We start from the raw sequence: 26,621 nt of genomic DNA, 5'->3' as shown, positions 1-26,621 counted from the left end.
CTGCTATTTATCTGCTGTGTGACCTTGGCAAGTCCCTTCACTTCTCAGTGCCTTAGGTCCCTCTTCTGTAAAATGGGGAATGAGACTGTGAGCCCCTTGAAGGACATGGATTATATCCAACCTGATTACCTTGTATCAACCCCAGTGCTTAGTATAGTGCCTGACACATAGTAAGCGTTTAACAAATACCATTAAGAAAATTTGCACAGACACATCCTGTCACATTATTTGCATTGAGGGATAAACTCTTATTGCATTGATGGATTCCATGGTGCCATCATTATTTTCTCTTTATTAATTTTCCGTATTTCATTGTAGTGGAAGAACAGAGTTCACCAGACAATTTTCTCTGATGAACAGTTATATATTTGGTAAGGCAGAAAATGGTTAGGACATCTTGCTAGTCCTTTTCATATTATATTGCTGCCCAGGCAATGGGAGAATAGGATGACATAGCTGCCTCATCAACGATTGAATGATCTTGAGACTTCCATTCAGGTGATAGAATCTCCCATAGGAAATGTCCGAAGAGCTCTGGACCTGTCATGAAGCTCTCAGATTGAAGGAATTGCTTAGAGTGCTAATGCTTTGTTTAGCATCCCCGACACACTCTGTCATCATTGTCAAATGAGTTACTGCTAGAGCCCTGAAGGCAATGAGTGAGTAGGCAGGTGGGGGTTTAGCACACTGCCAAGGGCTCCAAAGGTTGTTTTTCATGCGGGACCCACTTAAGTGACCACCTTATAGTATCAGTGCTTTATTGCAGCACCAGACTCTGCCAGGCAGTTGCCTTGGTAGCCACTGCAGTCTTTGTGGGCAGGGAACATATCTGCCAACTTTATTGAGAAGAAGTGTGGCTCAATGGAAAGAGCACGGGCTTGGGAGTCCGAGGTCATGGGTTCAAATTCTGGCTCCGCCAGTTGTCAGCTGTGTGACCTTGGGCAAGTCATTTAACTTCTCTGTGCCTCAGTTACCTCAACTGTAAAATGGGGATTAAGACTCTGACCCCCACGTGGGACAACCTGATCGATTTGTATCCTTGCCAGTGTTTAGAACAGTGCTTTGTACATAGTAAGTGCTTAACAAATGCCATTATTATTATTATTGCATTGTACTCTCCCAGGCATTTAGTTTAGTGTTTTTCTAGACTGTGAGCCTGTTGTTGGGTAGGGACTGTCTCTATATGTTGCCGACTTGTACTTCCCAAGCGCTTAGTACAGTACTCTGCACACAGTAAGTGCTCAATAAATATGATTGAATGAATGAATGCTCTTCACACATTAAGTGCTCAATTCATTCAATCGTATTTCTGCACACAGTAAGCGCTCAATAAATATGATTGAATGAATGAATGCTCTGCACACATTAAGTGCTCAATTCATTCAATCGTATTTATTGAGCGCTTACTGTGTGCAGAGCACTGTACTAAGCGCTTGGGAAGTACAAGTCAGCAACATATAGAGACGGTCCTTAAAGGGTGTATCCCTTTTCCAATAGGGCATGCACTTGTGTTTGTTTTTTCTAGTATTGGTTAGTTTGGAGTCCCCGTGATCAGCAGCAGCCACTGGGAGATGATTGGAAGGATTCAGGGAACACCTTATAGCCATGCAACAGAATATGTCTCTGTGCCCTCTGGATCAGCAGACACTGTTGTGCTCTCAAAAGAAAAGGAAATACAATGTTTTTAAAAGTATATTCATTGCAGGTTTAGCAAGTAATTATAGATTCTTAAATTCATTAAGTTGTATTTATTGAGCACTTACTGTGTGTAAAGCACTGTGGTAAATGCTGGAAAACCTACAGATTACTTGTTCAGAAAAATAGAGAATAATCACATTAACAAATATTTATAAATACATGTGCAGGAGTGGTAGTAATGAAATGCAAATTTGCCCTGTTATTGTTCTTGATGCTCAAAAACAAGTTTTTTGGGTTTTTTATGGTATTTGTGGTAGATACAAGGTAATAAAGTTGGACACAGTCCATGTCCCACATGGGGCTCGCAATCTTAATCCCCATTTTACAGATTAGGTAACTGAGGCACAAATAAGTGAAATGACTTAACCAAGGTCACAAAGCAGACATGTGGCAGAGCTGGGATTTGAACCCAGATCGTAACAAACAAGTGTTCATTGAACTATGAAACTGGATCACTGTAAACTAACTGTCATATTTTTTTTTCATTAGCTGTTTCCAAAAATCCATTATTAAGAAGGGGCTTCTTCCCCTGTCTCATTTGCCTTCCGTGACTGAAAGTGATGAAAGTATAATGGACAATCTTGTAGATCTGAACCAGATTGGGAAGATTTTGAGTGGACAAAATGGTTCTCAGGTAATGATTTTACTATTTCAAAATACATTTGGCCTTTACAAAGTGCTATATAGAAAGGGATTATTCCTTAAGAATAAAGGCTTTATTTAATATGCTCAAGTTTACTACTTCTGTATTTGTCAACCCAGTGACTATTCATTTTAAAATCATGCTGATGTCCTTTCTTGTCCTTGTTAGCATTTTCTAATAGTAGTAATAATAATGATGGAATTCAGATCTTTCTTTCTGTACATTCTATGAGCCAAGCAATGTCGGGGTCCATACATGGTAATTAGATTGGGCACAGTATCTGTACCACATGGGGCTCACTCACAGTCTTAAGAGGAAAACAGATATTTCATCCCCATTTTATAGATGAGGTAACTGAGGCATAGAGCATTTTGGTGACTTGGCCAAGGTCACACAGGAAGTAAATGGTGAAGATCAGACTAAAACCCAGTTCTCATGATTGTCACTCCCAAGCTTTTTCCAGTAAGCTATACTACCTCTCAATAAATCTAGGAAATTATATATTTCATCTGTAAAAATTTACTTGGAGTTGAAACTTGTTAGTCCTTAAAGGTTTACTTTTTGAAAAATACTTGAAAAACTGACCTAGCTATTTTTAAAGAATCCACTTAGCCAAGTTTTTTTTCTTTAAATAAATGCAATACAAAGCTGCTACTTTTTTCAGTGTATGCATTTTGACAGCTCGAAGTAATTTCCAAATCAAATTATTCAGTAATTAAAATTAATCATAAAAATGAGAAAGTGGTTCTAACTCACAGCTATTAATAAACCTTCCAGCCATTAGTGTTTGATATATTGAATGGTACTTTTGAATGGAATGAAAAATGAAAAACTGAAATTTAAAAAAAATATGCCTCTCAGTAATACTTTGTGGGTTTGAGGACAGGATTCTGGTGCTTAGCTAGTATCTAAATTATATGTATGAATGTACTAGATAGATGAAAAATTTAGTCAAACTAGGAATGATAGCTGTATGTTAAATGTCCTTAATATTATTTATACAGAAGCATTGTGGCTCAGTGGAAAGAGCCTGGGCTTGGGAGTCAGAGGTCATGGGTTCTAATCCCGGCTTGGCTACTTGTCAACTATGTGACTTTGGGCAAGTCATTTAACTTCTCTGTGCCTCAGTTCCCTCATCTGTAAAATGGGGATTTAGACTGTTAGCCCCATGTGGGACAACCTGATAACCTTCTATCCCCCCACCCAGCGCTTAGAACAGTGTTTTGCACATAGTAAGCCCTTAAAAATACTGTTATTATTATTATTATTATTATTGTATTTAATTTTTCCCAGCATGTAAGTGGCAATTTTCTGGTCATAGAAAAATGATCGCAATTTTTGAGTTAAAAGATACATGACTGTGGAAAAAGTGGGGAAAAAATGGGAAAAAAGTGGAATTTGAAAGAATAGAAAAGGAACTGGTCAATTGTAAGACAGTAGTTGCTGAATTTGGTTACTCTTTTTTTACCTGTTCAATAAAGCAGTGACTCACTGAGTAAATCTGTGGTTCTGTCCCTTTACAGATTTCCCCAGTGGCAGGAAGAATTCCTCCCGTATGCCAGGCACCTGGCTATCATTCATTCATTCATTCATTCAATTGTATTTATTGAGCACTTACTGTGTGCAGAGCACTGTACTAAGCGCTTGGGAAGTACAAGTTGGCAACGTATAGAGACGGTCCCTTCCCAACAGTGGGCTCACAGTCTAGAAGGGGGAGACAGAGAACAAAACAAAACATATTAACAAAATAAAATAAATAGAATAAATATGTACAAATATAATAAATTGAGTAATAAATACATACGAACATATATACATATATACAGTTGCTGTGGGGAGGGGAAGGTGGTAAGGCAGGGGGGATGGAAAGGGGGATGAGGGGGAGAGGAAGAGGGGGCTCAGACTGGGAAGACCTCCTGGAGGAGGTGAGCTCTCAGTAGGGCCTTGAAGGGAGAAGTAGGGCCTTGAAGGGAGGCCCTTCATGCTTCATGTTTATGTTTAAAAAATTAAAAAATAAAGAGTAGTCAGTTAGTGAAGCCTTACAAGCAGCCCCACATTTCTTTAGTCACCAGAATTAAGAACATATTTTGACCCCAAGAAAAAGGTCTTTCAAATTGATTTTATATTTATACTGCTATCATTATGTGTCTGTGATCAGCTATTTCCTCATCTGTGAAATGGGGATAAAATATCTGTTCTCTTTCCCTCGCAGACTGTGAACCCATCTGGTATCTACTCAGGCACTTTGCGTAAATTGTGTGACAGTAAGCACTTGATAAGCACTTCAGGAAGACTCCTAACCTAATGGAAAGAGTCTGGGCCTGGGAGACAGAATCCCTGGGTTCTATTCCTGGCTTCTGCCATTTGCCTGCAAGGTGACCTTTGGGCAAGTCACTTAAATTATCTGTGCCTCAGTTACCACATTTGTAAAATGGGGATTAAGCCTTCCTCCCTCCAATTTAGACTGTGAACCCCATGAGGGACAGGGATTGTGTTCAGCTTGGTTATCTTGTGTCGACCTCAGAATTTAGTACAGTACCTGGATTAATGATCACCATAAAGATATATTAAAAAAACCTTTGTATATACTGTCATCATCAACTGTCAACTCCTTCTCAGTGGGTATCCTTGAATTGGGAATACAGCTGGAAACACCACTGAAGAAGCCCAAGCCATATTCCTTCTATAAATTATGGTCAAATTGAGGATATCAATCAATCAATCAATCAATGGTATGAGTGCTTACTGTGCCCAGAGCAATATACTAAGCTCTTGGGAAAGTACAATAAAACAGAGTTGGTAGACATGTTCCCGGCCCACAAGGAGCAGACAGTCTATAGGGGGAGACAGACATTGATATGAATAAATAATTCATAATATATAATTTGTAGATATGTGTATAACGGCTGTGGTGCTGAGGGTGAAGCAAATACCAAATGCCAGGAATAGAATCTAGGGCTTCTGTCTCCCAGTTTCAGACTCTTTCCACTAGGCTAGAATACCAAATGCCCAAAGGTCACAGATCCAAGTGCATAGATGTCTCAGAAGGGAAAGGGAGCCAGGGAAAAAGGGCTTAATTGGGGAAGATCTCTAAGGATATTTTGTCCTCAGGTCCTTTTATTAAGTTCTGATCAATCTGATTGACAAGGAGAGCATTGGTTGAATTTTGTCTTCTTTTTTCTTTCACTAAGAAAAGGGCTAGCATTCCTTTGTGACACCTGTTTTCCTGTTTTTGCAAAAATCTAATTTTTGTCTGTCCTCATTAAATATGCCCATATGCTGTCTTTAGTTTATTAGCCTTTTTCTTCAAGAAATTCATTTATTGAGTGCTTGACATGTGTAATGTACTGTGCTATGCATTTCGGGGATTATAATAGAGTTGGTAGACATGTTCCTTGACCACAAGGAGTTTACAGTTTAGAGCATTAACAGAAGTTCAGTGTTAAAACGTGGGAGATTGGGAAAGTCTTTTTATTACAGCATGCCTCTGGCAGAACTGTTATTTGAATTCTTACAGTCTCCTGGCCTTCTTATTTTATAAAGTATTAATCATACTCTCATTAACTACCTAGTATTAATTGCAGGTGCCTTTTTCCAATTATGGCAAATTTTAAATACTGGTTTCAAAACTGATTTTGGAGGGGGTCTAGGATTTTTATTAAATTCTCTACATTTTGTATTTTACAGTCCTACTCATAGTTTTCAATTTTACTAGTGGATTTTCACTGTAAACATAGGAACCTGACCATTTAGAAGGTCTGCTATGTAATATTTTTATCTATAGGTTTTTATGAAACTTACAAATATTTTTTTTCTCTTCATAGGCCTATCTTACTCCACAAGATGGATTTGCTAAAGGTAAAAGAATGCTCCAATATTGCATTATATTTATTCCTGTATTTAACTCTAAACTCCAGATTTAATGGCTTTCTGTGCAGTATTATTTAATCTATCAATCAATCATATTTATTGAGCGCTTACTGTGTGCAGAGCACTGTACTAAGTGCTTGGGAAGTACAAGTTGGCAACATATAGAGACAGTTCCTAACCAACAGTGGGCTCACAGTCTAGAAGGGGGAGACAGAGAACAAAACCAAACATAGTAACAAAATAATGAAAGCTTTAGTAAAATCCTATATGAACTGTTCTTTACACTTAGTAGAGAAGAGTAGTGAAGAGTGGAGAAGCAGTGTGGCATATTGGATAGAGCACGAGCCTGGCATCAAAAGGTCCTGGGTTTTAATGTGGGTTCTGCCACTTTTCATTCATTCATTCATTCAATCGTATTAATTGAGCACTTACTGTGTGCAGAGCACTGTAGTAAGCACTTGGGAAATACAAGTTGGCAACATATAGAGATGGTCCCTACCCAACAACGGGCTCACAGTCTAGAAGGGGGAGACAGACAACAAAACATGTGGACAGGTGTCAAGTCGTCAGAACAAATAGAATTAAAGCTAAATGCACATCATTAACAAAATAAATAGAATAGTAAATATGTACAAGTAAAATAGAGTAATCTGTAAAAACATATATACTTGTCTGCTACTTGACAACTTCTTAGTGCCTCATTTACCTCTGTATCTGTAAAATAGCAGCGTGGCTCAGTGGAAAGAGCCCAGGCTTGGGAGTCAGAGGTTGTGGGTTCTAATCCCAGCTCTGCCACTCATCAGCTGTGTGACTTTAGGCAAGTCACTTCACTTCTCTGTGCCTCAGTTCCCTCATCTGGAAAATGGGGATTAAGACTGTGAGCCCCATGTGGGACAACCTGATTACCTTGTATCCCCCCCAATGCTTAGAACAGTGCTTGGCACATAGTAAATGCTTAACAAATACCATCATTATTATCATCATTATTATTATTATTATTATTATTAAGACTGGGGGCCTCATGTGGGACATGGACTGTGTCCAATATGATTAACTTGTACCTACCCTGCACTTTATACAGTATTTGGCATGTTCATTCATTCATTCAATCGTATTTATTGAGCGCTTACTGTGTGCAGAGCACTGTACTAAGCACTTGGGAAGTACAAGCTGGCAACATATAGAGACAGTCCCTACCCAACAGCGGGCTCACAGTCTAGAAGGGGGAGACAGACAACAAAATAAAACATATTAACGAAATAAAATAAATAGTAACCACTTAACAAATACCTTAAAAATAATAAAATAAATGAAGTTATTGTACATTTTTTCTATATAAAAATAGTTGCATTGTTCATTAAAAATACACTTTCTTTTATGTTTTAAGGAATATATAAATATCTGAGAGCAGAACTAAATAATGTAAAGCTCACTTTGGGCAGGGGAATGTCTACCAACTCTGTTGTATTGTCCTCTCCAGATTGTTTAGTACAGTGCTGTGCACACAGTAAGCACTTATTGATACTATTGATGATTATAATGATGATAATATGGCATCTCCAGTATGAACTATTTCTACATGACAGAAAATTGTGGTATTAGGGCAGTTTGGAAAGTGATTGATTCTTTTAAAGACTTTTTTTCAAAATAATCCGTACGTTTTAAAGCAGAATATTTCCCAAAGAGATCAAATATGTAAAATTTCTCTGGCCTGGGAGAGCAGCTACTACCTTCACTCTAGTTTAATCTCCAAATTATGTGAAAGCCATTTGCAAGATTCCAGATATTAGGAGCTAAATAGATCCTATTCGTTGAGACCAGGGATACCTTTTTAAGAGTTTTTAATGTAGATAATTCAGTTTGTGGACAATATCAACTGTAAGGGCCAATTTAATGTGAGTGGGGCTGGTTCTGTGCGGAGAGATATAGTGTTTTCAGAGCCATGCATCATTAGTCCTGCTCTTAGCTTTTCCCAAGCACCCTCACGTCAGCCTACTCCTCTCACTGACTTTGGCAAATCAGGTTTTTCTCCCAGCATCATTCCTGAATCCATCTGCTGTTCTCCAGACCCTCTGGGAAGGCCCAGAGTCCAGGATGAAGGGCTGAGTGAAATGAGAGAGGCAGCACTGCCAGTTGGGTAGGGTTCTGAGCCATCAGAAAGCCGGCATGAGGATGCAGTCTCATGTTAATTCCCTCTCTGCGTGCCACAACTGTATGTGTTTCCGCATCTTTGTAGGGTGGCCACTCACAGCCCTTATGAACACTGGACAAGGAGATGCTGTGAGACTTTGGGCAAGTCGTTAACGTCTCTGTGCCTCCGTTACCTCATCTGTAAAATGGGACTAAGAGTGTGGGCCCCATGTGGGACAGGGACTGTATCCTACCTGATTTGCTTGTATCTACCTCAGTGCTTAGAATAGTGCTCGGCATATAGTAAGCGCTTAACAAGTATTATAATCATCATTAATTAATAACATCAGATGCATTATGGTAGGCTAGCAGTGTGAGGTAGTGATGTCACATGCACTATCCCAACGCTTAGAACAATGCTTTGCACATAGTAAGCGCTTAATAAATGCCATCATTATTATTATTATTTAGCTGATCAGGTGCAGCCGAACCTAGAGCATTCCTCCTTGGGGGAAGCCTAAATTAGTGTTACCGACTACCTTCAAAGTTTGAGAGCCATCCCTGAAGTCATGAGAACAGATGTCATCTTCTGGTTATGTAACCAAGGTTTGAATTATCTTTTTTTTGCTTCACATTTGTGAAACCAAAGAAGAATGGACTCGTGAACTCTTTTGCATTACTTCATCATCATCATCAATCGTATTTATTGAGCGCTTACTATGTGCAGAGCACTGTACTAAGCGCTTGGGAAGTACAAATTGGCAACATATAGAGACAGTCCCTACCCAACAGTGGGCTCACAGTCTAAAAGGGGGAGACAGAGAACAAAACCAAACATACTAACAAAATAAAATAAATAGAATAGCTATGTACAAGCAAAATAAATAAATAAATAGAGTAAATAAATAAATACATAGTGTACTTGATCTCCTATGACTGTCTTTTCTGTTCTTAAAGGTGTTTGGTTGTCTTGCACCAATGAGTGAGAATTTCACAATTTATTTGGCAAACCACCAGAGATAGGAAGGCTTTTTCCTTTTTTCATTGTTTGCTGTAGATTTTCTATATGAAGCCTGATAAAAATGACTGTTTGAGAAGGTATTGGAAAAAAATCATTTTTTACATGCAACTCTTGAACACTGTAGAATCAATATCGTATCCTCTTTTTATATGCAGAAGAGTTTACTGAAAATGTAAATAATGACCTGCTTCAGTTGTCAGAAACAACTGATTTTTACTTGCAACCAACACCAATCAAGGAAAAATCTCAGGAAGAAATTGAATTAGAAAATATTCCTGTTTCCAAGGAAATCTGGTTGGACTATGAAGACTTCTGCACATGTTTTCAGTAAGAAACAAGGATTCTGTTTGGGGGGCTTTTTTTGCATAAGCAAGTGTTGATTCTTTTTTAATTACCTATTGCTCAGTTTATGCAGCCTGGCAAGTATTGTTCTGAGGGGGCAGCATTTGAAAGCTCCTTGTGGGCAGGTATCCTGTCTACCAACTCTTTTGTATTTATAATGGTATTTGTTAAGCGCTTACTATGTGCAAAGCACTGTTCTAAGTCTCCCAAGAGCTTAGTAAATGCAGTGCTCTGCATAGTAAATGCTCAGTAAATACTGTTGATTGATATGAATCGAGTCCCTGCACACAGTAAGTGCTCAGAAAATACCATTGATGACAATGATGAGGAGTCATATCTGGCTTTTCTTGAAATCAGATATGGCTCTCAAGCCAGAGAGGGGATACAGGGCACCGGAGGCACAACTGCCCTTCCCTCAGGGTCTTAAACTCAGGGGATTCTTTGCTGAACATCCTGCTATCGTGAATTGCTCCAGGTGGCCCAAATCTGTCAAGGTGGGAGAGAAAGTGAAGGGAAGTTTCCCAAACATCTTTGGGTGGGTTATAGGAAAGCAGCTTGGCCTAGTGGAAAGAGCCTCAAAGGTCACCAATGACCTCCTGCTTGCCAAATCCAACGGCTCATACTCTGTCCTAATCCTCCTCGACCTCTCAGCTGCCTTTGACACTGTGGACCACCCCCTTCTCCTCAACACGTTATCTGACCTTGGCTTCACAGACTTCGTCCTCTCCTGGTTCTCCTCTTATCTCTCCGGTCGTTCTTTCTCAGTCTCTTTTGCAGGCTCCTCCTCCCCCTCCCATCCTCTTACTGTGGGGGTTCCCCAAGGTTCAGTGCTTGGTCCCCTTCTGTTCTCAATATACACTCACTCCCTTGGTGACCTCATTCGCTCCCACGGCTTCAACTATCATCTCTACGCTGATGACACCCAGATCTACATCTCTGCCCCTGCTCTCTCCCCCTCCCTCCAGGCTCGCATCTCCTCCTGCCTTCACGGCATCTCCATCTGGATGTCCGCCCGCCACCTAAAGCTCAACATGTCGAAGACTGAGCTCCTTGTCTTCCCTCCCAAACCTTGTCCTCTCCCTGACTTTCCCATCTCTGTTGACGGCACTACCATCCTTCCCGTCTCACAAGCCCGCAACCTTGGTGTCATCCTCGACTCCGCTCTCTCATTCACCCCTCACATCCAAGCCGTCACCAAAACCTGCCGGTCTCAGCTCCGCAACATTGCCAAGATCTGCCCTTTCCTCTCCATCCAAACCGCTACCCTGCTAATTCAAGCTCTCATCCTATCCCGTCTGGACTACTGCACTAGCCTTCTCTCTGATCTCCCATCCTCGTGTCTCTCTCCACTTCAATCCATACTTCATGCTGCTGCCCGGATTATCTTTGTCCAGAAACGCTCTGGACATATTACTCCCCTCCTCAAAAACCTCCAATGGCTACCAATCAATCTGCGCATCAGGCAGAAACTCCTCACCCTGGGCTTCAAGGCTGTCCATCACCTCGCCCCCTCCTACCTCACCTCCCTTCTCTCCTTCTACTGCCCAGCCCGCACCCTCCGCTCCTCCACCACTAATCTCCTCACTGTACCTCGCTCTCGCCTTTCCCGCCATCGACCCCCGGCCCACGTCATCCCCCGGGCCTGGAATGCCCTCCCTCTGCCCATCCGCCAAGCTAGCTCTCTTCCTCCCTTCAAGGCCCTGCTGAGAGCTCACCTCCTCCAGGAGGCCTTCCCAGACTGAGCCCCTTCTTTCCTCTCCCCCTCGTCCCCCTCTCCATCCCCCCGTCTTACCTCCTTCCCTTCCCCACAGCACCTGTATATATGTATATATGGTTGTACATATTTATTACTCTATTTATATATTTATTTATTTTACTTGTACATTTCTATCCTACTTATTTTATTTTGTTGGTATGTTTGGTTCTGTTCTCTGTCTCCCCCTTTTAGACTGTGAGCCCACTGTTGGGTAGGGACTGTCTCTATGTGATGCCAATTTGTACTTCCCAAGCGCTTAGTACAGTGCTCTGCACATAGTAAGCGCTCAATAAATACGATTGATTGATTGATTGATTGATTGAGAGGCAGAGGTCGTGAGTTCCAATCCCGGCTCCTCCACTTGTCTGCTGTGTTACCTTGGGTAAGCCGTTTAACTTCTCTGTGCCTCAGTGACCTTATCTGTAAAATGGGGATTAAGAATGTGAGCCCCACGTGGGACAAACTGGTTACCCCAGTGCTTAGAACAGTGCTTGCACATAGGGAGCACTTAGCAAATGCCATAATTAATAGAGGTACCAGATCCTGCCCTCTGCCTTGGGGTCTCCAGTGGGAACACCCCCCACACACACACACCAATTGGACCACCCAACCTGCATCATTCAAATGGGGGACTCACTGTGATTTAATGACAGTATGTGTTGGTTGGATGGAGTTGGAGAACTATGCATTTAGAACTGACAATGCCATGAGAGGTATTCAAAACAGTTAGAATCACAGTGAAGTAATCTCCATTAATGTTCATTTAAATTATGTCCTTACACATTAACTGTTCAAAGTTTTCATTTGAATTGCCTCTCCTGCTCAGAAGGGTTGTCTACCCTTGCCATACATTTTCTTCTTTACAGAAAGGGGAGAATTTAAGCCAATAATGGAATTTGACCCATGCAATATTTTATTCTACAGAATATTGCCATGTGACATTAATCCTAAGATTGGAATGTTAGTTCAGCAGTTGCAGGGGCTGATTGTTTTAGCCAATTACTCTATTGGGCATTTTGGTGGTAATAATTAGTTCACTGCTCTTTTGTGGTGGGCAGGGAATGTGTCTGTTTACCATTATAGTGTACTCTCCCAAGACTTAGTACAATGTTTTGCGCACAGTATTCGCTCAATAAATATGATTGAATGAATGAATAGTACACTTTAAATATTGATAGAAATTCTATACTAATTTAATATCAGTATCCAGCAAAACATGCTGATATAAATACTAATAAGATATTTACTTCAAATATCATATGACATGCCCTTTTTTCAGATGGTGATATTGTTGGGCAAAGGAAAGTCTTCTCAGGGTACAGACACAGTGTAATCTAGTTGACAGTTCTGGTTTCACTGATTAGATCCGATACGTTATAGTTATAATTTATATTGTAATGAATGTCTTACATCTAATAACTCATTTTCTTTTCAGGAATCTCTATGTTTTCCACAAGCCAAATTCATACTACTATTCCCTTCAGAAAGCTGACTTTAAAGTAAGTCTTGCATCAGTTTTATACCGGATGCTCTTAATGAACTCAAACCTCAATGCTTCTCCACTTTCCCTCTTTCCCCTCCAACACTTTAACTTTCCCCATTCCCTGAATGCTTATGGTAGATTTTAGAAAAGGGAGATGTCCAAAACTATAGCTCAGATTATCAGATTAAGTTCTGGAGAGAACTGAGACTCTTCTTTCCCAAAATTGAGGTTTCTGGTCTGGGTTTCCTTTCTGGATGCGGCCATAAATATTAGAGGTGACAGGACTCCATCCTAACCCAAAAAAGCTTGTTGTGAGCAGAGAACCTGCCTTCCAACTCTGTAATATAGTAATAATAATTATAATGATGGCATTTATTAAGTGCTTACTATGTGCAAAGCACTGTTCTAAGCGCTGGGGAGGTTACAAGGTGATCAGGTTGTCCCATGGGGGGCTCACAGTCTTAATCCCCATTTTACAGATGAGGTTACTGAGGCACAGAGAAGTTAAGTGACTTGCCCAAAGTCACATAGCTGACAATTGGCAGAGCCGGGGTTTGAACCCATGACCTCTGACTCCAAAGCCCGTGTTCTTTCCATTGAGCCACGCTGCTTCTCTAGTCTAGTAGTCTCCCAAATACTTAGTACAGTGCTCTGCACATAATAAGTGCTCAATAAAAAACACTTGATTAGTTGAAACATGCCCAAAATAGTTACAGTATTGTGAATTCTGTCTGCTTGATGCAAGGTTATGATGGTCATCAATCTATCATATTTATTGAGTGCTTACTGTGTGCAGAGCATTGTACTAAGAGCTTGGGAGAAAACAATTTTACAATATAAAGGAGTTGGTATACACATTCCCTGCCCACAATGAGCTTAACATTTGGTTTGCCCAGAGCAAATGTCTGGCCCCTGCAGATACAGCCATTGCTTTCAATATCATTTGTGAAATTGGCTCACAGTTATTAAAAAAAAAAACACTTTCAACATGCCCTTGATTTTTCAACATTAGTTCTTGTATACTTTAGCTAAAATGTTGATCTGTTGATTGACTCATTCACATTTGAAGTATAATACTACAGAAAGCTAACAAAAGCATGATGGCATTTACTTGTTCATTTTACATTCAGTACCTATATGATACAATATTCAAAGTTGTCTAAAGCAATGCTGCATAGTCACTGAGGCACTCTAAGGCAATTACAAATGACTTACATGTGTTGCAGTCCACAGATGATCGAGTATTCTACTACCTCTTTGTGGATAGCCTTAAACCTATTGAAATTCTGGTTAGCTTCTCTGCATTGGTACGTTGGGGAGATGCTGGAGGTAAGACTTAATGAAAGAAAATTATAAATATTAATAACTGATATTGAAGCTCATTAGACTCTTAATGGCAATCTGGTTTTTTAATGATTTTTAAAATGATGTCTTTTTTTTTGAGAGCCAATGGAACCCAAGGGTACAGTATTTCAGTGACAATCCCCTCCCCACTTTGGGTATTTAGGAGATTGTCAGCTGCATCTGAGACACTTGTTACATTCCAGTTTGGATCCTATCTTTTCTTTCACATGTAAGGAGTATTGTTTACTTTGTATTAACCTCAACACTTAACACATAGCACGCAACACAGAAAGTGCTTAATAATGACATTTACTAGGGGCCCAGTGGGTGCATTGTACTAAGTGCTAGGAATCAAATAATTTGAAAATGGAATAAGTAATTCAGATTAAATCCTGGAGGTGGAGCAAGGATTGGGACCCTATCTTCCCAAAAGTGAGGGCTCTGGTTGGAGTTTCCTTTTTGGATGCTGTCACATTTCCTAGAACAGGTGGAACTTCATTATCACTTTCCACGTCCAAAAGGAATCATCATCAATCGTATTTATTGAGCACTTACTATGTGCAGAGCACTGTACTAAGCACTTGGGAAGTACAAGCTGGCAACATATAGAGACAGTCCCTACCCAACAGTGGGCTCACAGTCTAAACGGGGGAGACAGAGAACAAAACCAAACATACTAACAAAATAAAATAAATAGAATAGATATGTACAAGTAAAATAGGATGTAACAGGGTTGGTAGATACCTTTCCTGGGCAGCCTGGCTGAGTGGAAAGGCTTTGGAGTCAGATTATTCAAACATATTTACTGAGCTCTTACTTTGTGCAGCGTGCTGTACTAAGCGCTTGGGAAAGTAGGATGTAACAGGGTTGATAGATGCCTTCCCTGGGCAGCCTGGCTGAGTGGAAAGGCTTTGGAGTCAGAGGGTTCAAACCTCGGCTAATAATAATGGCTTTTGTTAAGCACCCACTATGTGCCAAGCACTGTTCCAAGTGCTGGGGGGGGGGGGGGGGGACACAAGGTGATCAAGTTGTCCCATGTGGGGCCGACAGCCCCAATCCCCATTTTACAGATGAGGTAACCAAGGCCCAGAGAAGCCAAGTGACCTGCCCAAGTTCACACGGCAGACACGTGGCAGAGCAGGGACTCGAACCCACGACCTCCGACTCCAAAGCCTGTGCTCTTTCCACTGAGCCAAAGCTGCTCGGATAGCACATTGCATTCTGAGTTATCAGTTCAATCAATCAATCAATCAATCGTATTTATTGAGCGCTTACTGTGTGCAGAGCACTGTACTAAGCGCTTGGGAAGTACAAGTTGGCAACACATAGAGGCAGTCCCTACCCAACAAAGGAATGTGCAGCACATCTATTTTCTTTTTGTTTTCACCTTTGAGCTTTATGGGGAGTCCAGTAAAGATGAATTGTCAGATTTCTCATTCAGATAGTCTTTCAAAATTTCCCATAGTCATGTACAGCAAATTCTGGTGTTTAAAGAAAATTGAAATGGAGTGTTTCAGGTGGCTGATTTTTTCAGATTACCAAGAGACAGAAAAAGCCAGGATTCTATCTTTGACTCGTAAAAGAGAGAGGGTTCAGGGATTCCTCGGTCACCCCTCCGCGTGTGAAACAGGATCCACACTTCCCCTGGCTCTCCTTTTTCTCCTAAATTGGAGTGGAAAGTGGATTATTTTTATCCTGCATCTCTTAGGATAGATTGCAGGGAATTAGAAACCTTCAAGTGACCTTTCCCATACATGAAACAATTTCAGATATCTGAAAAATTTGATAACAATATTCAGGTTTGGAAGAGTTTATGCCTATCTTCCATACACTTTAATATTTATTAATACTTTTGAAGTTTTTAACTCTGTTCCATTACATATTATTTAATCAAGTTTTCTAAGGGGGATACTGGAGTCCATATTTCACATCTTAATTGTGGTCACTTTTTCAGGATCATTCTTGAATTATTTAGTATCTAAATGATGATATCTGTATACCACATTCATTAATCCGATATTCTACCACCACAAGGCATTACGTTTTTGTTGTAAATCTAGTGACATGACATTTTTCTTTCCTACAAGTCCTAGTGGTCTGGCTTGATAATAATGTATTTATTTCCATACACTTCAAAGCTGCTCAAACTAAGTTATAAATTAAACTTGATTGAAATTATTGTGCTTTTAAAATGAAAAGTAAAAGTAAAATTCAACAACCGCATACAAAATCTTTTATGGGGCATCAGGCACAGTAAATTCATGTGACCACAAATTTGTGTTTTGAGCCTAATAGCCAATAAACAGATGTTATCATCTCAACCCATATAAAATGGATATTTTATATTTAATTGAGAATTCATCAGCAGCTCAACTCTGTGGTATCCGTAAAGCGACTACAATGTTCTCGATGAAATAGACTTTTAATTATAGAGGGTGAAGCATCTTTTTATAATATTTTTTGGTATTAAGACTATAAGATGTGGGACATGGACTGTGCCCGATTTAATTAACTTGTTTCCCAGTGCTTAGAACAGCACCAGGATTTGCAGCCAGGTCCTTCTGACTCCAAGGCTTATGCTCTATACACTAGGGCATACCTAGTGTACCCATACCTGCCCCGCCACCTGTACTCTAAATGATAAAGCCACCCCTTTCTACTTCATTCTGGGTACCAGTTGTAGAACAAAAGCTGAAAATGGCATGGGAACTCAGGTACCTTAACAACATCCTTCAATAATTTTTGTAACTTCAGTAAACGTGTACAGGATTTCTAAATAATACTGAACATCTTGGATATTTTGAAGGAGAAAAAAGTAGTTATGTATTACTCTTTTGAGAAATATTAAGTTGTGGATTAGTTAGGAGGCCATTTGACAGAAATGTCCATAGAATTAGAGTGGACTTCATAAATCAGGTAGTCAATCATCCTTCTTCAAGCCTGAACCATACTTAAACCGTAACCACTTTATTTTGATCTTTTTCTTAAGCCTCATCAAAAGAAAGTTTGGGTTTGGAAGCAGGCATGCTTATAGCTGAAAAATTTTCATGGAAATCTCTTGCTCCGGGGGACCTGGTCCTGAAGATACACACAAATGCTGCCAAAGCCTCAATAATACACCTTCCCATTGGGTATGTAAGAATGATTTATTTTGTTCCGACTTTGATTTCTGCATTATAGAATTGGTCATTTTCTTTTGAGTCTTTATTTGACAGTTTTTAATAAACTCAGCAATTAGCCACTGTTCAATGTGACATTATGAGGCCCAGAATCAAGGACATTCTTCAGGCAATTTACTTTTCTAAAAGATACGAACAATCTACTTTATTTCAGGACTTTTCATATGTCTTATTTAGGTGAAAGAAACCATGTGAAATGTGGCTGTGCCACATGTCTGCTCTATGACCTTGGCAAGTCACTTAACTTCTCTGTGCCTCAGTTACCGTATATATAAAATAGGGTTTATGACTGTGAGCCCCACATAGACATGGACTGATTAACTTGTATACACCCTAGTGCCTAGTACAGAGCCTGGCACTTAATGAACACTTAACAAAGGCCATTAAAAAAATAAAATAAGCTGTAGCATCTTTCTCTAATCACTGCAGCCTCCTTTCAGAAATAACAGTGACTTAGAAAATGTATAGTGTAAGATCTCCTAGCCAATCAATCTTTATGATAGTAATCACTCTTTAGAAAATCATTTTGAGAATCCTCAGTCAAGCTTTTTGTGTTTTAGAATTGGATCAGCCACACATGGTAAGACATCAATACCATTTGTTGAGCACTTTACTCTGTGTAGAGTACTATTAAGCATGTAACACATGTCAAAAGCAAAATGATAAAATCTGATTAAAATTATTCAGACAATAATAAAGACGACTTTTCCCCTTACCATTCCAAATACTTGCTGATATAAGCAAAATAAGCTGCATTTCCAAAAACACCATTCATTCAATCGTATTTATTGAGCACTTACTGTGTGTAGAGCACAGAGTTACTAATTGCTTGGAAAGTACAGTACAGTAATAAAGAGAGACATCAATACATGTAAACAGGCATCAATATAAATAAATACAAATATAGATATATACATATATACATATATATATATATATATATATATATATATATATATATAAATACTGTGGGGCAGGGAGAGGAGGGAAAGAGCAAAGGGAGTGAGTTGAGGTGATACCGAAGGGAAGGGGAGCTGAGGAAAAGGGAGCTTAGTCTGGGAAGGCCTCTTGGAGGAAGTATGCCTTCAGTAGGGCTTGGAAGGGGGGAAGAATGATTGTTCGGTGGATTTGAGGAGGGAGTGCATTAGGGCAGAGGTAGGATGTGGACCAGGGGTCAGCAGCGAGACAGGCGAGATTGAGGAACAGTGAAAATGTTAGCACCAGAGGAGTGAAGTGTGCGGGCTGGGCTGTAGAAGGAGAGAAGGGAGGTGAGGTAAGAAGAGGCAAGGTGATGGAGAGCTTTAAAGCCAATAGTGAGGAGTTTTTGTTTGGTAACTGAGATTGATAGGCAACCACTAGAGATTTTTGAGGAGGGGGGGGGTGACATGCCCTGAATGTTACTGTAGAAGGATAATACAGGCAGTGGAGTGAAGTATGGGCTGATGTGGGGAGAGGCAGGAGGTTGGAAAGTCAAAAAGGAGGCTGATGCAGTAATCCAGTTGGGATAGGATGAGAGATTGTACTAGTGTAATAGTGGTTTGGATGGTGAGGAAAGGGCAGATCCTGGTGATGTTGTGAAGGTGAGACCAGTGGGATTTGGTGGGGGATTGGATATGTGGGGTGAATGAGAGAGCAGAGCCAAGGATGACACCAAGTTTAAGGGCTTGTGATACAGGAAGGGTGATTGTGCCATCTACAGTGACAGGAAAGCTCTGGAGAGGACAGGACTTGGGAGGGATGATAAGGAGCTCTGTCTTGAACATGTTGAGTTTGAAGTGGCGGGAGGACATCCAAGTAGAGATGTCCTGAATGCCGGAGAGAGAGAGAACAGGGGAGGAGATCTAGATGTGGGTGTCATCTGCATAGAGATAGATGATACCTGAAGCCCTGGGAGCAAAAGAGTTCTCCAAGAGAGTGAGTGCAGATGGAGAAAAGAAGGGGACCAAGAACTGAAACTTGAGGGACCCCAGCAGTTAGGGGATGGAAAGGGGAGGAGGTGCCCATGAAGGAGCCTGAGAATGAACAGCCAGAGAGATAAGAGGAGAACCAGGAGAGGATGGAGTCAGTGAAGCCAAGATTGGATAACGTTTTGAGGAGAAAGGGATGGTCCACAGTGTCAAAGGCAGCTGAGATTTTGAGGAGGATTAGGATGGAATAGGAGCCATTGGATTTGGCAAGAAGGAGGTCATGGGTGACTTTTGAGAGGGCTGTTTCAGTGGAGCGGAGGAGGCAGTAGCCAGATTGGAAGGGGTCCAGGAGAGAGTTGGAGGAGAGGAATTTGAGGCAGTGAGTGTAGGCAACTTGTTCAAGGAGTTTGGAGAGAAAGGGTAGGAGGCAATAACTGGAGGGGGCTGTGGGATCAAGGGAGGGTTTTTTTTAGGATGGGGGAAACATGGGCATGTTTGAAGGCAGTGGAGATGAAGCCATTGGAGAGTGAGCAGTTGAAAATGTTAGTTAAGGAGGGAAGGAGAGAAGGAGCAAGAGTTTTTATATGGTGCAAAGGACTAGGGTCCGATGCGCATGTGGAGGGGGTGGCACTTGAGAGGAGGCAGGAGATCTCCTTTGGAGATACTGCTGGGAAGGATAGGAAAGTTGAAAAGGGGGCTGAGAGGAGGGGGTATTGAGGAGGGGGAGGATCATCACGACTTAATGGTCGTGAATTAATGAAAAGTCGGATTGCTTCACTATTTCTTCAACACCACTCCTCAGCATCACACACAAATATTGGGCAAGTAGGAGATTCATTAATCTCAAAAATTCTGGGATAATGTGAAGTTCAGATTGTCTTTCTTCTTATAGGCCAGATTTCCATTTCTTAATCTGGGTTAAGTCTCAACTGATTTTCTGGAGCTTTAATTGTATACGATTCTGAAATTTTAGGTAACATGGAATTCTTCCTTAAACTGTTTTCATTCATCGAATTAGCTCAGTGTCAGATTGTAATATGTGATCTTTTCATCATACCCTTCCTGTTTAGGCGACACGCATTACTCTTCACTGCAAGTGCCTCTGTGGGACATCATATTCACCTATGTAGTATGGTACCCTTTGCTTTTGGTGAAGAAGATAGTATTATGCCACATTTTGAGAAGGTACGTTTTTTCCATAGCAGCAGCATCAGGATTTAAGGATGATGATGGCATTTGTTAAGTGCTTACTATGTGTCAAGCAGTGTTCTAAGCATCTGTGTATTTACAAGTTAATCAGATTGGGCACCTTCCCTGCCCCACATGAGGCTCACAGCCTTAATCCCCATTTTAGAGGTGAGGTAACTGAGGCACAGAGAAACTAAGTGACTTGGCCAAGGTCACACAGCAGGCTGAGCTGGGATTAGAACCCAGGTCTTTCTGATTCCCAGGCCTGTGCTCTATCCACTATGCCATGCTGCTTCTCTAATGATTAATGGTTAATGTTTGCTTGAGTTACATTAAAGTGATTCATCAGTCTTTTATATTGATAATACAACAAAAGTGAACCTCTGAAAGAAATACTGGAGATTGCTGATATTTTTGAAACTAATTTTTATATAATTTATAGGATAGTGTAAATGGGAAAACGGCCACATTGTTTCTTATTAAGATAAACTTTGTATTACTACCTATCATACCACACTGATACAGGCTAAAAGAGTCACCAGTATCCAAGGCATAGATTAAAGCCAAAATAAATGCAACCAAATACACATAATTGGAGATCATTTTTTCATCCCCCTTTATTTTACAAATGACAAACATAGACCTAAGATTAGTAGGCACATTGATGGTGCCATTGCATGGTTTATATGGCCTTGGAGAGTGTGTCTGGCTATTTTGTAGAAGTTTCCCTCAATTTTGATATTTCTATCCTATTTTTAAATATTAAAAAGTGCACTTTTTAATAACCTGTACCCTGGCTGCAGATCAATTCCTACATATTCCATTCATTTTCCTCCACCTTCAAGCCTCAGGAGGGCCCAGGAATATTTTCTGCCTACAGGGATTCCTGAAATGGGAATAATCCTGACTGTGAACAGCGATGCCTTTAGGATACATGCTAGACTTGTGCCAAGGTCAGTTGAATTACCCTATAGTGGTTCTGGTAGCCTGAAGCCTCAGTGCTTGTGTCCCTTGCCTGATGACTCTTCCACATAGGCAACGATGTGATGATCGGCCACTTTCACTACAAAAAAATTAAAGGTGGGCCATTTTGCAAGCATAGAAAAATCAGACAAATTCTTGCATCGTAGGAAATCAGGCACCACTCAAATAGTGTTTGTTGTTTTGTAATTCTGAAAGGTGGCCTTTTTGCCAGTCTGAGACCTTTTAAAAAATAATGATGGTATTTGTTAAGCGCTTACTATGTGCCAAGCCCTGTTTTAAGTGCTGGCATAGATTCAAGGTCATCAGGTTGTCCCACGTGAGGCTCACAGTCTTCATCCCCATTTTACAGATGAGGTAAGTTATGAGACGTAATGTGGCTTGCCCAAGGTCTCACAGAAGACAAGTGGCAGAGCTGGGATTAGAACCCACATCCTCTGACTCCCAAGCCTGGACTCTTGCCACTAAACCATGCTGCTTCTTCATAATCTGAATAGACTTGAGCCTTCTGATAATTGAGATACCTTATTACCTTTGGGTGACTGCCAGGTATTTCAGACAGAGGAGTCATTAAATAAATGATATTTCTATACTTTGAAGAAGATGACAATTTTAAAATGCCAAAGATTTTTGCTACAGCAGCCAGTTTTTTGTTCTAAAATATTGCTTAGGAAATGAATTAAACATCTGTTTAAGTTGAAAGCCAAATTTAACTCTGATTTAGCAAAGGCATAATATCGCTGTATGACTATTTAATATTTTGCTCTGCTTTGCAATACTGATAAGGATCCAGTAGTTCAGGTTACTAATTGTTTTTAATCCTAGGAAAGCCACCAATTTATAGAACAGGCGATTGCGATCCTCAAAGCTGTTGGAAATGTGATAAATAATTTCCACAAGAATGGTAAACTTTCTGAAATGCTGAAAAATCTGGAATTAACTCATTGTCCTATACACCTGCAGAATAAGGAATTAACTGTCCAACACTACAAGGTAAGGGAATGTAAAAATGTACTGTTTAAAAGAGAAAGCAAGGCATAGGAACTGCCAATGATGCTATAGATTTTATTAGATCGTACCGAAGTTGGAAGATAGATATTTAGAAGATTATTGTTCATTTTCCTTTGCTTAACTTAACAAAACTTTTGTTTTGTTCTTTGTCTCCCCCTTCTAGACTGTGAGCCCACTGTTGGGTAGGGACCATCTCTGTGTGTTGCCAACTTGTACTTCCCAAGCGCTTAGTACAGTGCTGTGCACACAGTAAGCGCTCAATAAATACGATTGATTGATTGATAATACTTTCATTAGTATCACAGCATTTCACATTTATCTTGCCCCATCAACTCTTTTACAGTTTACCAGATTTGCAGAATGAAAATACAAAGAATTATAGAAAGCAATAACATAAAACCAGTGAGAGTGTATCCTGCTGTGACTAACAGTGATGAGACGAACGAAAATCTTGTTACTAAAGTCAAAGTAAAATTTACATGGCTTTGCCATTTCCTGTTTTTATTAAACCTGCCAAAATATACGTTTATTTATAATTTCCATTATGAGAGATCTTTGAAATCAATTTGTTTTTTAAGGTAGTAAATACTGCATTATAAAGATAACTTAAATGCCTTAAAATGAAAATGAGCCCTGTTCTCCCACTATGTTGAAGAGGGGTGCTTAAACCTGCAGGGACTTCCTTGAGCTGTGAGAAGGATTGAGGTAGTGAAGATCCCAACTCCCTAGTTAGTTGCGCAAAGGAACGTTACACATGAGGAAGGTCCCTGCATATGGTGTGAAGTACCATGTTGGGGATGGGCAGGTAGTTGGGGATGCCTCTGCTTTTGAACAGTTCTGTTGCAGCTGCACAATTAAGCCCCTAACCCTGCTGCTTGCCCTCTGAACCTTTTGGGCCCAGAGTTTCATAGCCCTGGTTGGCCGAGGGTGTCTTGTCTCACGCTGTCGAACCGTATCCTACCTATAGTGACTCCATGGATACATCTCTTTCAGAATGCCCCACCTCCATCTGCAATCGTTCTGGTAGTGTACCTATAGAGTTTTCTTGGTAAAAATACGGAAGTGGTTTACCATTGCCTTCTTCCAGGCAGTAAACCTGCGTTTCTGCACTCGACTTGCTCCCATGTTGCTGCTGCTGCTCAACACAGATGAGTTTTGAGCACCGTACTGGAAATCATCCCAGTAGGAGGACGACTTAAACTCAGGATCATGGTTTGGGCTGGATCCAACCTGCAGCCACTACAGAATAATGGTTTGGGCCCTGTCCTGTTTCAACTCCTGCCTTCCTGTTGAAACTCGATGGACCCAGATTAAGAAATTATTTTACTTTCTAGTGTCTCTCATCTCCTACTGATTGTCATATATGTCAGTTGCTTTTCTCAAGTGCATTCTGTAAATTGAGAGCCTCTTTTAAAGAAATACCTCCTTTAAGAGGAAATTAAGGGTTTATGATTATTATGTTTTTGCTGAGCACTTAGGGGAAGTAGCAGCATGGCATAGTGGATAGCTCATGGGCCTGGAAATCAGGTCATCGGTTCTAATCCCAACTCTGCCACTTGTCTGCTGTGTGCCCTTGGGCAAGTCATTTAACTTCTTTGTGCCTCAGTTATCTGTAAAATGGGGATTGAGACTGTGCGTGCCACATGGGACAGGGACTGTGTCCAACCCAATTTGCTTGTATCCACCCCAGTGCTTAGTACAGTGCTTGGCACATAGTAAGTGCTTAACAAATACTAGTATTATTATTATTATTATTATTATTATTATTATTATTATTACTATTATGTGCCAAGCACTGCTCTAAGTGCCATGATAGATACAAGTTAATTGGGATGGATACAGTCCCTGTCCCTCATGGAGCTTGGAGTCCAAGTGGGAGGGAGAACAGGCATTGAATCTCCATCTTACAGATGAGGAAACTGAAGCACTGAAAAGCTAAGTGACTTGCCCAAGGTCACAAAGCAGGCACTGCCACTTGTCTGCTGTGTGCCCCTGGGCAAGTCATTTAACTTCTTTGTGCCTCAGTTATCTGTAAAATGGGGATTGAGACTGTGAGTAGTGCCACATGGGACAGGGACTGTGTCCAACCCAACTTGCTTGTATCCACCCCAGTGCTTAGTACAGTGCTTGGCACATAAGTGCTTAACAAATACCATTATTATTATTACTATTATGTGCCAAGCACTGCTCTAAGTGCCATGATAGATACAAGTTAATTGGAATGGATACAGTCCCTGTCCCTCATGGAGCTTGGAGTCCAAGTGGGAGGGAGAACAGACATTGAATCTCCATCTTACAGATGAGGAAACTGAAGCACTGAAAAGCTAAGTGACTTGCCCAAGGTCACAAAGCAGGCAACTGGCTGACCTGGGTTTAGAACCAAAGTCCTCTAACTTCCAGGCCCATGGTCTTTCCACTAGGCGATGCTGATCCTAAATATATTTTTCAAATTTTAGATTTTCAACATTTGTTTGTGGCATTTAATGAAAAAAGTGTTTGGAAGCAAAGCACCTCCCAATTTCAAGTTTGCATTCAGAACCCTTACCCTGGACCTCAATGCTACTGAGACCAGTTTTGAAGATGATGCATCATGTAATTATCCTATTTTTACTATGTATTATTTTTCTTGGGCGAATTTAATTTTATAGAACTTTTTTTCTTTCATAATCAAAAGCTTGAGCCATGCTCAGTTCTCTCTGGAAGCATACGTGTACATGGTTCTAGTGACAACTGCAGAAGAAGTGGGGTTTGGGTAGGGGGTGGATGACAAACACACTAATAGCACTAGAGACATGGGCCCTTGGATGACCAATCTTCATTTGGGCGATTTTTGTGTGTGCGTGACATCTAGAAGGAAGTATTTATTTGAAAAGAAGTGATTTATTTGAAAAGAACTGAATTTTAGTGAGTAAGGTAGATCTTACTTTGGGGCAGATATAATTGGCTACTGTTCTCCATGCTCAGCTGGTTTCTTTTGGATTTGCTCTGGGGCCCACATGAACAATATGTGGAAGAGAATGTTGGTTGTGCATTGGTCTTTTGGTCACACCCACATTTATTTATTTATCCAATCATATTTATTGAGTGCTTACCATGTGCAGAGCACTGTACTATGCACTTAGGAGAGTGCAGTATAATGACAGACACATTCCCTGCCCACATTGAGCTTACAGTCTAGATGAAGAGACAAACATTAATATAAATGAATAAATTACAGATAAGTACATAAAAGCTGTGGATCTGGGAAGGGTGATGAATAAAGGGAGAAAGTCAGGGCGATGCAGAAGGGAGTGGGAGAAGCGAAAAGGACAGCATAGTCAGGGAAGGGCTCCTGGAGGAGATGTGACTTCAATAAGGCTTTGAGGGTGGAGAGAGAGATATTGTCTGTCGAATTTAAGGAGGGAGGGCATTCCAGGACAGAGGCAGGATGTGGGTGATGGGTCAGCGGGGAATAGATGAGGTCAAGGTACAGTGATAAGGTTAGCATTAGAGGAGCCAAGTGTGCTGGCTGAGTTATAGTAGGCGAGTAACGAGGTGAGGTAAGAGGGGGGCAAGGTGATTGAGTGCTTTAAATCCAATAGTAGGAGTTTTTGTTTGATGTGCTGGTAGATTCATTCATTCAGTCAGTCGTATTTATTGAGTGCTTACTGTGTGCAGAGCACTGTACTAAGCGCTTGGGAAGTACAAGTTGGCAACATATAGAGATGGTCCCTACCCAACAGTGGGCACACAGTCTAAAAGGGGGAGACAGAGAACAAAACAAAACATATTAACAAAATAAAATAAATAGAATAAACGTGTACAAATAAAATAGAGTAATAAATATGTACAAACATGTATACATACATACAGGTGCTGTGGGGAGGGGAAGGAGGTAAGGCGGGGGGATGGGGAGGGGGAGGAGGGGGACATGGGCAACCACTGGAGTTTCTTGGGGAGTGGGGAAACATGTCCTGAGCATTTTTGTACAAAAATAATTGAGGTAGCAGAGGAAAGCATGGACTGGAGTGGGGAGAGACAGGAGGCTTGGAGGTCAGCAAGGAGGCTGACACAGTAATCAAGGCGGGA

At 40.6% G+C, this 26,621-nt stretch overlaps 1 protein-coding gene across 1 annotated transcript in view; it reads left to right on the top strand.

Annotated features, from left to right (window-relative positions):
• The window catches only part of ADGB (androglobin), a 178,836-nt gene that overhangs the window by 84,084 nt on the left and 68,131 nt on the right, over positions 1-26,621 (top strand). The window contains exons 13-21 of the mRNA XM_038768913.1: positions 2,188-2,332; positions 6,166-6,199; positions 9,518-9,689; positions 12,896-12,959; positions 14,170-14,272; positions 17,277-17,418; positions 20,444-20,558; positions 22,368-22,535; positions 25,010-25,145. Of these exons, the coding sequence (XP_038624841.1) occupies positions 2,188-2,332; positions 6,166-6,199; positions 9,518-9,689; positions 12,896-12,959; positions 14,170-14,272; positions 17,277-17,418; positions 20,444-20,558; positions 22,368-22,535; positions 25,010-25,145 (1,079 nt within the window). The remainder of the gene's footprint in view (positions 1-2,187; positions 2,333-6,165; positions 6,200-9,517; positions 9,690-12,895; positions 12,960-14,169; positions 14,273-17,276; positions 17,419-20,443; positions 20,559-22,367; positions 22,536-25,009; positions 25,146-26,621) is intronic.

This window comes from Tachyglossus aculeatus, chromosome 2 (genome assembly GCF_015852505.1).
Source record: "Tachyglossus aculeatus isolate mTacAcu1 chromosome 2, mTacAcu1.pri, whole genome shotgun sequence".
In the NCBI taxonomy this organism is placed as follows: Eukaryota; Metazoa; Chordata; class Mammalia; order Monotremata; family Tachyglossidae; genus Tachyglossus; species Tachyglossus aculeatus.
Note: the sequence above shows the minus strand (reverse complement) of the source record. Positions and strands in the feature narration are given on the sequence as shown.